This window comes from Tursiops truncatus, chromosome 15, assembly GCF_011762595.2.
Source record: "Tursiops truncatus isolate mTurTru1 chromosome 15, mTurTru1.mat.Y, whole genome shotgun sequence".
Classification (NCBI taxonomy): Eukaryota; Metazoa; Chordata; class Mammalia; order Artiodactyla; family Delphinidae; genus Tursiops; species Tursiops truncatus.
In genome coordinates this window covers 39,204,355-39,217,875 of record NC_047048.1, presented here as the reverse complement: position 1 = coordinate 39,217,875, position 13,521 = coordinate 39,204,355, and the positions used below count along the sequence as shown (strand labels likewise).

Below are 13,521 nucleotides of genomic sequence, written 5' to 3'. Positions count from 1 at the left end.
ATGTCAATTACATATCAATACACCTGGATGAAAACAATATATAGATGGTATCATATGATAAAAAAAAGAAAGAGTGTTTCAGATTGCCTTTACAGGTCATGTGATCTAGCTACAAGTCAATAGCATTGCTTTATTTTTAGTGCACTTATTTTTACAGTTTCATTCTATTTATGTAAGTGATATAGGTTTTCCACTTACCATGGTGGTATGAAGTTTCTTTTTTTTCAGTGACTTGATTTAAATAAGTAAACGATAATTCAAGTGATACACTAATATGGCCAAAACCCACTAGTTTAATGGTTAAATTACAAGAAGCTGGAGAGTAATTAATGTCTTTCAGTAGAAGTATTGAAAAGAAAACGAGCCTCAGCTGATGCCTCTCAGAACACGCTCTAGAAATGAACAAATGAAACTGAACACCTGCTGCTAAAATATGCTAACTTCCTTAAAACAGGCAATTTAAATCCAACTTCTTCCAGAAGACAATCCACCAGGCAGAACAGCACTGAAAGATCATGAAAACTTTCCAAGATCTAATTTTATCAGTTTTTTTCCCTTCCTTGTCCCTTATAAATGGGGTGTATTAAGTTCCATAAATAGAGCTAAGTCATTAAACTAAGACAACAGATTTCCTTTCAAGAAAAAGAACCAGTTATGCTGTCAATTCTTTTCTTAGTTCTATTTTTCAATTCTATTTTTCCCTCACAGCAGCCTGCAGAAGGTCACCCCTCCATGATTCCTCAGCAACTTTGGCAGAGCTGTGACTTTTCAGCACCCGAGAAAACGGGCTGCAAGGAGTTCCTAGTGAGGACAAGCACAAACTCCCTGCTCTGACCTTTATCATGTCCACACCGACCCAATTATGCAAGATTTATGAATCTCACACAGGACTTCAGAAGGCAACTAACAATCAGAATTTCAAACACCACTTCCCTAGTGGTCCAGTGGTTAAAACTCCATGCTCCCAATGCAGGGGGCCCGGGTTCAATCCCTGGTCAGGGAACTAGATCCCACATACCACAACTAAGAGCCCGCATGCCGCAACTAAGATCCAGCACAGCCAAATAAATAAATACATTTTTTTTTTTTTAAGAAAGAATCTCAAACAATCCGCCAATGCAACTGCAAACTTGCTAACCTCTAACAGCAATAAAAATCTTGCTAGATGCACATGGACCCTTAGTTAAAACATCTGGTGTGTATGTCTGTGCCCCGGCACCCCTAAGTCTGATGAACCAAGGAGGGGTCACAGAGAAGCACTCAGCAGCAAATTCAAAGCATCATGATGAAAAGAGTATCAAAGGAATAAACCATATGCGTGTTAATGTGCCCAGACTTGGCCAAGCACTGTGAATACCAAACAGTATACAATGATTTCTACCTCGCAGAGTTAATAAACACAAATACTAATAATTAACCAAGAGCAACTTAAATGAGTGCAGTCAATAACTGCCATCATTTCTCGTCTTCTGACCTCCTACAAGGCACTGATTTTAAAGGACATAATATTCCTCTATCCTCAAATTAGTCACCTAACCAACTATTAAACTGCCTCATTTAATGAAAGTCTCTATTTTTTAACATTCTAAGAATCTGTTCAACTGTCTTCCTGCTCAGTAGAAACCAACAGTTTCCTCCGAAAGTAGGATAGGAAGTATGGAAAACTACCCTTGTCATTATGTAAACTTCTACTTCGATTTTTAACTTAAAGTAACAACATTTTCTGGATTAAAAAATTCTCAGTAACTGCCACAAGTAATTACTCTAATTCTCTAAAGGCCAGCATTAGGCTGTCTCAAGTCTCATATACTTTATTCTTTACATCTTCATTCAAGTATAAGATTTTTAAAAAATCACATTACCTATTCCCAAGCAAAAAAGTCCAATGTTTCTCAATGAAAGCGCAGATGTCTTCTTTCCACCGGAAATAGCCCTGACGCCCACTACCTTCCAGGGACAAGTTGTACATCGCCAGCATGACCACCTGAAACAGAAGCAGAATAGGCTGGGAGAAAAGCACAGACAGGGATGGTAAACTTCAGGGGGGAATGTGTGTTGTTTTATACTCTGAGTATGAATAGAGGGGGGAAAAGGAAGGATAATATCTTGGAATATTCTCAGGATAGAATTCTACCTCCTTTTTTGCTTTCCGCAGATGAGCATCACTGTTCCCCTTAATCACGTGCACTTGTTCCTCCCATGTTACATGTGCAAGGCTGCTGTGTGGCTGAACTGGTGAAGAGTAACTACTGCCCTAAGCAGCCCCCATCCCAGTTCCCCTCCACCACTCAAAGGCAGCGCTAAACACCGTGTTAACCAATGGCATCAGGAGGCCACAGGGCCTGCTCCAGCCGGCATTTCTGACGGACAGTGCTGACCTTTGCTAAACATTCCAAGCATCACCCCTGCACATATACTCTTCTAAGCTCTTCAGAGGGCAGAAACAATAGACTCTCAGAATTTCAGAGCTGAAGTTAACGTGAGGTACCATCCACTCTGGGTTTAGCCTTTCTCAGCTGTGGAAACTGTTCCTGAGATGAAATCAGAATAGACAAGGGGCAGGGACCTGAAAGGCCTGGCTGCCTGGCCCATCCTCAGAGAGGAGGACACCCCCAGCTCCACATCTAATCGAACTTTGTATTTAACAGATAATGAATTCACAGCCCCAAATGGGAAAGTACTTTGCAGAAATATGAATAACACAGTCTCACTGTAAAAGACTTCACTAAAAGAGAAAAGAGCAAAGAAGGAAGTAAAAATCATTTTAAATCCACCATCAAGAAATAATCCTTTTTAACATTTTCAGTGATTATCCTATTAGACATTTCTCTTCGCATCTAAACGCAATTTTGTAATCATAAATGGACAAGAAACTACACATGCTATTTAAAACCATGTTTTCAACCTAATAAAAGTAATGATTAATTTTGGGCCAGCGCAATTGAAAAGGGGGCAGAACCTTCGAAGAGAATCCTTCCATAACTCTTCTTTCCATGAGGAGTAGCCCAAGGCTGTACAGGGTCTAACAGACTGCAGTTCACGTTCCCCGACATCGATGTTCACAGCCCCAAATCCCGATGGCCCAACAGGGAGACCTACAACCACACCCTCAAAGGGGCCTGGTGATTCTGATGCTCCTACCAAGTCTCAACTTCCCCCATCCTTAAACTTGTAAAATTTGCAGCCAGTCTGCCAATTAACCCCATGAACAGACTTTTCAAATCGTTCCACTCATTTTTGCATCAGGTCTGCATCAGCCAACAAACCTCTCCCTTTAAAGTTACTGTTCACAGGGAGTCGTTGTTTAATAGACACAGGATTTCACTTTGGGGAGATGAGCACTTTCTGGAGATGATGGTGGTGATGGTTGCAAAACAATGTGAATGTGCTTAATGCCACTGAACTGTATGCTTAAAGACGGTGGAAAGGGTAAGCTTTGTTATGTATATATACATTTTTATAAATTTATTTCTTTTTGGCTGCGTTGTGTCTTTGTTGCTGTGCACAGGCTTCCTCTAGTTGCCACAAGTGGGAGCTACTCTTCGCTGAGGTGCGTGGGCTTCTCATTGTGGTGGCTTCTCTTGCTGAAGAGCACGGGCTCTAGGCGTGCGGGCTTCAGTAGTTGTAGCACATGGGCTCAGTAGTAGTGGCTCGCGGGCTCTATAGCGCAGGCTCAGTAGTTGTGATAGGCTTAGCTGCTCCGCAGCATGTGGGATCTTCCCAGACCAGGGCTCAAACCCATGTCCCCTGCATTGGCAGGCGGATTCTTAACCACTGCGCCACCAGGGAAGCCCTGTTACATATATTTTACTACAATTTAAGAACGCTTTTGCTCAAGAAATACCTTAAGAAAAGGATGGAATGAGCTCTTCTGCCCACTCAGACTCCTAGAGTAACTTGGAAACGTGTATTCACTGTTAATCTCTGTGGTACAGACACAAGTGTGTTATTTCATTTCCAGTACTTTTTTTTTGGAAACATTTCATGACTTTAGAAAGTTAAAATTCACATACTTACTTGCAAATAACTTTTCCTATTATCACCATATTTACTGAGCAAACTAAAAATCCAATCATGAAGGACATGGTTTTCCCCCTTCTGGAATTTGTAATCTTAAAGAACGAATCCCAGTTGCGTTTCTGCTCTTACACCACCAGCCCAAGCTCATAGTAACAGGCTGGCCCTGGGAACCAGCACAGCTCCAAGGCCTTGCTCAGGCTGGCACAGCCCAGCGGGCACCTCCCAAGTATCGCTGAAGAGCATGTAGAAAGATAATGAGCTTGTCTAGGACAAGAACGTAACAATTACCCTACTTGATAGCTTCCCTACTTTTCAGACTGTTGTTCACACATCACCGAGGAGGAGGACACAGAAAGTGTGTGGAAGGGGCCTTTTAGTCACCCCATTACTGTTGGCATTTTATAATATAAACAAGCATTTCTACTTCTTATTTTGATAAATCAACAAAGTTTAAGATTTAAGACAAAGAAAACCCACATTCCAATTGGAATATGACATCAATAGAGTCTATTCCAGACCAACGGATCCTCTTTTAGCTCTTGCGCGAGAGAGACAGAGGGAGAGGGGGAGGGAGAGAGAGGGAGAGGGAGGGGGAGAGAGAGAGAGAGAGAGAGGGAGAGAGAGAGAGAAAGAGTGAGAGGGAGAGAGGGGGAGAGAGGGAGAGGGAGAGAGGGAGAGACAGGGAGAAAGGGAGGGGGAGAGAGAGAGAAAGAAAAAGAGATGCAACTAGAAACAATGGGCAGTAGTTTTCCAAGAACCAGACATGTCTGGTCCCAGTTTTCACTTCATTATCCCAGGGTATTTATTATCCATATGTCTTTTGGAAGTGAAAAAATAATTTTCAAGAAATGTTAGTCTGATTAAATAAGCAAATTGAGGGCTTCCCTGTGGCGCAGTGGTTGAGAGTCTGCCTGCCAATGCAGGGGACACGGGTTCGTGCCCTGGTCCGGGAAGATCCCACATGCCGCGGAGCGGCTGGGCCCGTGAGCCATGGCCGCTGATCCTGCGCGTCCAGAGCCTGTGCTCCGCAACGGGAGAGGCCACAGCAGGGAAAGGCTCGGGTACCGCCAAAAAAAAAAAAAAAAAAAAAAGCAAATTGAGCCAATACTGCCAATATATCGAGCAATATAATCAAAAGCCACTTTTTCTTTTAAAAAGAATCTCCACAGAAAACTACATAGTCTTGAAAGTAACAAATTACATACATCTGCTCTTCTTCCATTTTACAATTTTATGAGAAGCTACCTGCAGGCCAAATGCAAATCTGCCTACGTGTGCACACATGCAGAATAATCTACTAATATTAATCTGACCTTGCCTAGACACAGTATCCCATGCACACTTTTTAAAAAATCCCAGTTAGAATACTCATGAGACTGTATCCTCAATACAAACTTCCGTTCATTTTCTACTTACATATTTTCAGGCAAGTCCAAAAAGGCTCCCTAAGATCACCACTGACAGATTTCAACAGATGTCCTAATAAAGCACTGATAATTAACACGATAGCCTCTGGCTGCGAACACAGCTACAATTTACAAGGAACACCCTAAGTGCCTTGGAGGGTACAACCTAAAATCTTTCTCATTACCCTGTTTATTTCCTTCACAGCAAAAAGTGCTAGGGGTAATTAACTTGTTTATTTGTCTGCCTATCATCTAAAATAAATGTCTACTGCCTGGGGCTAGGGTCTTGGCTGTCTCACTCACCACGAAGAAACAGCTAGAAGGATCAGCTGGTCTCGACGAGATTCTACTCTCCAGGCCTAGAACAGTGCCTGGTTCATCATGTGCACTCAATATTTGTCGAATGAATAAACATAAAAACTGAGTGAGTGATGTCTAATACATTTTTAGAACTTAAAGACTGCATATAACATTGGTGCCTTGTTATAAACATATTAATATAAAAACAAAACCCAAAAAATTAATACAACCTGGAGATCAGTTAAAAGATACTGTTCGGGCTATAGTTGGCTGGGATTACAGTGACCATCTTTACTTTTTTTTTTAATTTAAGTACAGTTGCTCTACAATATACAATTAGTTGCTAGTTTCAGGTGTGCAGCATATTGATTCAGCATCTTTATATTTTTTAGAATGGTTTTATTTTTCTAAAAATAGCTGCTAAAAAAAATGTGAAGCTCTTCGATTAAAATCAGAGTTTGGTATTATGTATAAACGAAACCGTGGGTGGGATTTTCAGAATCTCAAACCCAATTCACTAAGTTGGCAGTATTTTTACTAAGAACTCCTTTCTCCACACATTCAGTATGATTTTCATTGTGAAATAAAGTGACCCTCAAAACAACTCAGAAGCTCATATGTAGGTTCCTCATTCCCTAGTTACTTATTCCAATAAATTTCGCAGGGTGGGGGCGGGGACCAACCCCATGAATTCTAGAGAAAGAGCTTTAACTCACTTGCTGCCATGTCAGCTTCAGCCGCTCATACCGCTCCTTGCCATCTTCAGAGCAATCAGAACAAGTAAACCTAAAAAAATTATCGCCCTTAAGGTAACTGAGCTGTTCCCTCAGTTGACCTAGGAGGAAAACAAAAAGGCACATCACAGGTGGATCTAGAACAGAGGTAACCCAAAGTTTTCATCAATCTACCAGCCATTTCCCAAATTTCCCAGGCTGTGTTTTTCCTTTTCTTTCAGTCAGCCTGTGAGGGCAGGATGGGGATGGAGAAGGGAGTAGAGAAGGTTTTTATTCTAACATCAAGTGCATGCCCACGAAGATCGCTCTGTGGTCCCCGGACCTTCAGAAGAGACACTGTTAAGGCAGGTAGGATTGTTCTCACTGGCTGTTCCAACTGTTAACATTCCCGACCCCTACAGGAGGTCTCCTCACACATTCTTCCAAGAAAACATCTGAGCTCCCACTGTGCCACTGGGCTAGGAACTAGGAACACAACACCTGAGACAGACGCGGTGCTGGCTCTCAGAGGCTTACTGATGTGGTGAGGGCTACAGAGGAGAGAGTAGGTAATCACAGCAGCACAGAGGCTCTCCACCTGGACTGTGTATCAGAACCACCCAGGAAGTTTTGTGTTTTAAATATGCCCAGGTCGGGGGCTTCCCTGGTGGCGCAGTGGTTCAGAGTCCGCCTGCCGATGCAGGGGACACGGGTTCGTGCCCCGGTCCGGGAGGATCCCATATGCCGCGGAGTGGCTGGGCCCGTGATTCATGGCCGCTGAGCCTGCGCATCAGGAGCCTGTGCTCCGCAACGAGAGAGGCCACAACAGTGAGAGGCCTGCGTACCGCAATAAAACATTTTTAAAAATTAAAAAAAAAAAAAAAAAAATGCCCGGGTCTATCCCCCGCAAAATAAATCAACCTCTGGAAGCAGAGCATTTTCTGAAGTTCCCCAGCTGATGCTGATGCTCTGGGAGACATGGAAACCCTGGAGAGGGATGTGATGGGTGCTGTGGGGCAACGTGAGAGCACATAAAAGAGGTGCCCACCCACATGAGGAAGACAGCAGCGCTAGAAAAAGTGGGGTGGACGGGGGCCTGAAGGATGGCTAGAATTGGCACGTGAAGAGGTGTTTGTGTGTGGGGCGGGGAGTATAGAGGCTGTAGAGACACGTGTTCCACAGAGGAAATTTACATGCACAAAGTCCTAGGGATAAGAAAGAAGCTTGGGCTTCCCTCGTGATGCAGCGGTTAAGAATCCGCCTGTCAACGCAGGGGACACGGGTTCGAGCACTGGTCTGGGAAGATTCCACATGCCGTGGAGCAACTAAGCCCGTGCGCCACAACTACTGATCCTGCGTTCTAGAGCCCATGCTCCGCAACAAGAGAAGCCACCACAATGAGAAGCTCTTGCACTGCAATGAAGAGTAGACCCCACTCACCACAACTAGAGAAAACCAGCGTGCAGCAACAAAGACCCAACGCAGCCAAAAATAAATAAATAAAATAAATTTATAAAAAAAAGAACGAACTGCTTGTGGAGAAGGAAAAGCTCACCCTAACTGCAAAGCTCTGTTTCCATGTGGGGATACGAGGGCACGAAGGAGAAAGGCTGGAGCAGTTAGCAGGGGCCCCAGGAGGCAGAGCATTTACAGCACAGGCTGTGAGGATGGGGGAAAGCCACCCAGGCTTTCAGGCAGAACCCTGAATCTATAAGCAGAGACAGCTGGAAAGCAAAAACTAGTTAACTTATAATAAATTTTAGGTTTGCTTTCTGTGAAAATGGTGTTAATTTATTAATAATAACTATGAATCCATCTTAAAAACACCTCCACATACCAGAAAATGACCCAGTTCACAACAATATATATACATATACACATACGTAAATTTCTCTGACCTAGTTACAAATTCTATTACACAGAGTATTCCTCTAGTACATACATCTTTACTACTCTCCACGTAATGGAAACATCCTGTTTTGGTTAAGAGGCCTGATGACTGGCAAAGCACCTTATTGCGTGTATCTACGGCCAGCAGATCAAGGAGGCCAGCAAGGAGAAAACACGAATGGCCCTAGAAAAAGGCATAATACATATTTAATCGCCTAATTCCGACCTTATATCAACATACTATAGCAGTTGTTTTCCATGTAAGTTAGACACTACCAGAGTTATGTTTATGAGTCTGAAGTTTAGCTCTACACTGGGCCTAGAATTTGGCCCCAAAACCACAATAATGTGACCCTGATAGAAAAATGTGGCTAATTCTTTAAGGAACACAGAATTTCCAATTTTCTAATTTTTATTTGGGTTACAAGTGAGAACGTTAATTTAACAACGTGATAGAGGTTGGCAGTAATATATATTAGTACAAATGTGTTTATGTTTTATATAAATTTGCAGTTAATCAACTACACTAATAATAAATATAGGAGTTATCTTTTTATTTGGGTCTCTTTCACATTCATGTTTCTCTCACAGGTTAGAAAAACAAACCTTCCTGCAGGAATTGACAAAGGAAAGGAAAGGAGAAGCGCTTACTGGCTGGGATCCACTTCTGGCACTTGTCGCAGAAGTAGGACAGCTGCTCCTCCATCCACGACACGTCCCCTTCATCACTGTTTAGGGAGTCCCCGCTCTGGTCGTGAGACAAGTCCACAGACGCCTGGTCCTCTGACTCGACGATCAGCAGAGTCTCCCCCTCCACCTCCCCCTCCTCCAGCCCCTCCGAGGTGGATGTTCTTGTGGCTTCATCGTCGTGCCGACTGATCAAACTGCTCAGATGGATGTTACTCTCCATCCCCCCCGGCTTGCAGGTTCAGTGCTCTCGGGAACAATCCCAGTTTCTGGACACTAAGCTTGAAGGGGCTCCTTGCTGACCACACAAACACACTCTCAGAAGAGCATCTGCCTGACTCAGACACAAGGGGCACTTAAAGCAATTATTTAGAATATACGATCCATCGTCCTTTTTCTGATCAAGTTTAAAAGGACGGTGACCACAAAAAGGCTGAAGATCGCACTAAGCTGTTCTCCATCAACACTCACACACACTTAACGCTGTCTGTTCCATCAATATCTCACACGCATTTCAAGTCACGTTTTTTGAGATCCTTTTGCCAACACCATCTTCTCTCTTTCTGCTTCAAGTTGCTCAGTCAGAAGAATCTGTTCTCCCAAAAGACGAATATTTTCTTTTTTCCGATTTTGCCTCTCAATGTCTCTGATCACTCCGTCACGAAGCCTCTAAAAATGTTAAGAAACAGATTTTAGTGAAACTCAGAACAGGTGGTTCCCTTCCTTGTGTCATTCAAGTCCTAAAATCAGTGTTACCAAAATACACTTAAAACTCTTAGATTCCAAGTACTCAATTTCTATTTTAACTTTCTGTGTAGATGTAAATGTAATAAACCATCAAATTAACTTGGTAGCGTGATAGTATTATTACAGACCTCTTATCATACTTTAAGAAATTTTGTATCATTTAATATAAAAATGGGAAATTACAATTAAAAAAGAAAAACTGCCACTATGCTGAATTTTAAAAGTTTAGTTAATATATGGTGCTTTAAAAACTTGATAAGGGACTTCCCTGGCGGTCCAGTGGTTAGGACTCCGCACTTCCACTTCAAGGGGCATGGACACTATCCCTGGTCAAGGAACTAAGATCCTGCAAGCAACGGCTCAGCCAAAAAAAAGAAAAAACAAGTTGATGAGAGTTACTTGAGTAACTGTGAACTACATTCCTGTTAGCAATTGTCCTAATTGAATAATAAACACCCAAGAAAGAAAATTACTAAAATTTGAACAAACTGTAAGGATGCAAGAAAGTAAAGAACTTGGCTTCTTCTATTATGTACAGAGAAAAGGTAAAAATTACAATTACATAATGGGGAGAGAAGGGGAAAAAGAACGCTACCAGCAGAGGAAAACATAACGGCCCATTGATGGTCGTTACTTTGATAAACACTAAAGACATGTAGAAAATTCCAGAATATGGACCTGGCATCTAAGATGAGACTTTCTGAAGCATCAATGCAGTCATTACTAATAACTTACACTTTACAGGTCATAAAATACTCTAATAACTTAACAGTGGCCTTGTGAGGCAGAATAATGGGGGCAGGGCCTGGGTAGGGTTTTTTTAATTACTATTATGTCTATTTTAACAACTCACCAAGTACCTACTTGCTGGCCCTCCTCCAGGCCTAGGGCTCCAGTCCCCATTACAGGGGAAGCTAGGTAATTTAAGAGTCCTGGGACTGATAACACAACTGAAAACCAACTGTCCTGAACCCTGTACCCCTGACAAGATCTCCATGCAGAATCAGAGGCTCTCATTCCACTCCTCCCTCCCCAGCTCATCCTCTCCTGTGCTTCTTCCATCAGGACACACCTACACACGCCACCCAAGCCCCAAAGCCCACACCATCCACACCTGCTCTGAGGTCCTCCCCTCCTTTCTCAGGGACTTTGGCACTCGGCTTGGGATCTTGCTCTCCATCCAGCATTCGCTAGTTTCCTCCAGGTTTCAAAGTCTGTGCCGACTGCCTCGCACATCCCTCCTGCAACTTCCACTTGACTACCTTACTAATAAGCACCGAGACCTCTTCACCATCACAATTCTAACACCTAGAACGCGGCTCCCCCTGTAGTACTCACTGCTGGTTTTGTTGGGCTCCTGTGATGATCAAGGCTGATGTATGTAAAGTGCTTAGAACAGCGCCTGGTATGTGGCAGTCAGTCAGGAAACAATGGGGGACAACAGTCATCGTTTTAGTTCTTGCTTCCTTGAACCTTCCAACACACCCACTGTGTCAAACATTTGTCCTCCTCTTTCCCGCTGCTAGAAAGTAACCCCGCAATGAATAATTGGACATAAAACACACACAGGTTATTCCGGTCAATCTCAACCTCTAACTTCCAAATACATAAACCTTACACTTGTCCCATTCTGACAGTGGTTCTCAACCCTGGCTGCATGTTAGAATCCCTGGGTCACTTTTAAAGCGTACCTAAGTGGGATCCGCATCCCCAAGAGATTCTGATTCAATAGGTCAGGAGCAGGGCCCAGGCTGCTACCTGGTAAAAACTTCCAGGAACAGTCGCACGTGTAGCTGGAGGTCAGAACCAAGCTTTCACCCAGCCGTACTCCATACTCGGAAAATCCCTGCTCGCTGACCTCAGAGCTACATCTGACATAGCATCTTCTACCCTATCTCAAATTTTCTCCAGCCACCAGCTTTTCCTTCTTAGAGAAGAAAATCTCCCGCTTCTGTTCCAAAAGCTAACCCCTTAGAACGACTACATTAATCCCAATCTCTAATCTCTTCCGCGCCCTGTCACCATTAATCATTTCATTCCCTCCCCTAAAATCTTGTATCATCACAGGTTTCCTCTCCTCTGACTTCCAGAGTGTGAACACAGGACAAAGGCCTCACCTGCTGCATCTCTGCACCCCAAGCACCCGGCGCGGTCCCACGCAGACAAGCCTGTTTACAGTGACTTACCCAGCGGCCTGCGTCCACCCCGGGCCAACCGGGCTCCACCGCACCCCTCCCCCCCCCACACACACACCCCGGCTGCCCCCGCTCGCGCTCGGCCTTCGCCCCCGGAGCAGCTGCGCGTATTCATCTCTGCTTCCCGACGCGCCCGGGGCGGAGCGTGGCGCACGGGGGCCCGGCAGTAACGTCAGCCGATGGGAAAAGGAAGAAAATAAGACTGAGAGACACAGCAAGACTGACAGGCCCCTGAGCGGTCAAGTCAAGGATGTCTCCCCACATAAAACCACCGGAAAGAGAAAAATTGGAGGCCGCTATCTCTATCGTCCCCAGAATCTAGTTTCCATAGCAAACTGTTCCTTAAGAAGGAAAAACTCACCCCCCATACAAGTATATCTCCCAATTCCCGAAAGCGAGAGGCGGGGGAAGCCTCACCAGCGCTTCGACACCCGCGGGGCGGGGGCGGGGCCGGCCCAGAGCACCGGGGACCACCGCCCCCACTTCCCGGATGCCCCAGGGAGCGGTCTCCCCGCCTCGGGGGAGGCGGGAGGAGAGAAAGGAAAGGCGAGGAGGAAGCGGCGCCACGCGGAGCCGGACCCCAGGCCCCAGGCCTCCGCCGCCGCGCGGGCCCGAAGGCGCGGGCACGTGACATCTACCTGCTGGTCCTGCCGCTGCTTCATATGCACGCCCGCCACGGTGGCCGCCGTCAGCACCACCGAGAGGCCCAGCACCACCTTCGAGCTCCCCGACATTCCAGCGCCGGCCGCCGCGGCCTCCGCTCCCCGTGCCCCAGGCCCAGAGCCGCCGCCGAGCGCGCGCCGTTGCCGGGGCGGGCCAGGCTCGACCCCTCGAGCGCAGAGCCCCAGCTGCCGCCAGGCGCGAGCAGTCGAGAGCCGAGCGCCGAGCAACACCCAGGTTCCGCGGAAGGCGCGGCTTCCGGTAGGGCCTAGGAATCGCAGGCATCCCCTCCCTGCCCTGCGGGCGGGCGGGTAATAACACTTCCAAGAGCCCCGGCCCAGAGCTGGCCCCAGCACCACCCAAGGCGGGGTTCCAGGCCTGAGCCCTCTCAGTTCATCACCCGCCTCCTGCGGCGGGAGAGTCCGGGGGGCGGGATGCCGGACCCGGTACCTTGCGGACCCTTGACCGCGCGCGTCCCTTCGGAGCGCGGGGCTGCCTCGCTCAATGCCAGCCTCACCAAACGCAGCCCTCGTTGCCCCTTCGGTGGGGAGATGTCAGGAGATGGAGTTTTTCTCGTTAGATGCTGTAGACACGGTCACCTGCTTTCACCTTGACGCTGTGGGGTGGCGGGTCAGGTCTGGTTTTTCTTGACATCAAAAAGTCTTCTGGCTACAGAGCAAGCTCTCTGGGCAGCGGCACGTCTTCGCCTGCTGGCACGAAAGGCGCTGTCCCCTTGTCGCCCAGGTAATCCTTGTGGCATCCCTTCTACACCTAGTTCCCGCACTCAGTTGCCCGAAATGATCGAGCGAAGCAGAGCGTCGAGAACCGCCGCAGAAGGTACTGTGCAAGGTGCACACAGAGGTTGGGCTTTCCAGTGAAAAGGTATTATCATCAAGTCATTCT

The 13,521-nt window shown here is 45.9% G+C and overlaps 2 protein-coding genes across 9 annotated transcripts in view; both read right to left on the bottom strand.

Annotated features, from left to right (window-relative positions):
- KAT14 (lysine acetyltransferase 14) overlaps positions 1 to 9,239 on the bottom strand; it is a 40,567-nt gene extending 31,328 nt beyond the window's left edge. For 3 of the 4 annotated variants that reach the window (XM_019927527.3, XM_073792598.1, XM_073792599.1), the window contains exons 1-3: positions 8,981 to 9,239; positions 6,443 to 6,561; positions 1,863 to 1,984 (exon numbers count right to left, since the gene is read on the bottom strand). In XM_019927527.3, coding sequence (XP_019783086.1) covers positions 1,863 to 1,984; positions 6,443 to 6,561; positions 8,981 to 9,239 — 500 coding nt within the window. Of the gene's footprint in view, positions 1 to 1,862; positions 1,985 to 3,844; positions 3,925 to 6,442; positions 6,562 to 8,980 lie in introns of all 4 variants that reach the window. The other variant, XM_073792600.1, reaches the window with a different exon arrangement.
- A 290-nt stretch (positions 9,240 to 9,529) lies between these two features.
- PET117 (PET117 cytochrome c oxidase chaperone) lies at positions 9,530 to 12,800 on the bottom strand. 5 transcript variants are annotated; one of them, XR_012326182.1, is made up of 3 exons: positions 12,597 to 12,737; positions 11,102 to 11,285; positions 9,547 to 9,685 (listed from the first exon to the last, which is right to left on the bottom strand). XR_012326182.1 is itself a non-coding variant. In XM_019927530.3 (2 exons), the coding sequence occupies exons 1-2, from the start codon at positions 12,690 to 12,692 to the stop codon at positions 9,536 to 9,538; spliced, it is 246 nt and encodes an 81-aa protein (XP_019783089.1). In that variant the 5' UTR covers positions 12,693 to 12,800; the 3' UTR covers positions 9,530 to 9,535. The 5 variants fall into 5 exon arrangements, 1 of the variants encoding a protein (XP_019783089.1); XR_012326184.1 differs by having other exon boundaries at positions 11,102 to 11,165; positions 12,597 to 12,736; XR_012326183.1 differs by lacking the exon at positions 12,597 to 12,737 and adding an exon at positions 11,881 to 12,590.
- Between the last annotated feature and the right edge of the window lie 721 nt (positions 12,801 to 13,521).

Bases quoted from the DNA above. Each gene is read 5' to 3' on its own strand.
- PET117 (XM_019927530.3), bottom strand. From the start codon at position 12,692: ATGTCGGGGAGCTCGAAGGTGGTGCTGGGCCTCTCGGTGGTGCTGACG. The intron at 9,686-12,596 runs GTAGATGTCACG...TAACATTTTTAG, and splicing joins AGCAGCGGCAGGACCAGCAG to AGGCTTCGTGACGGAGTGAT.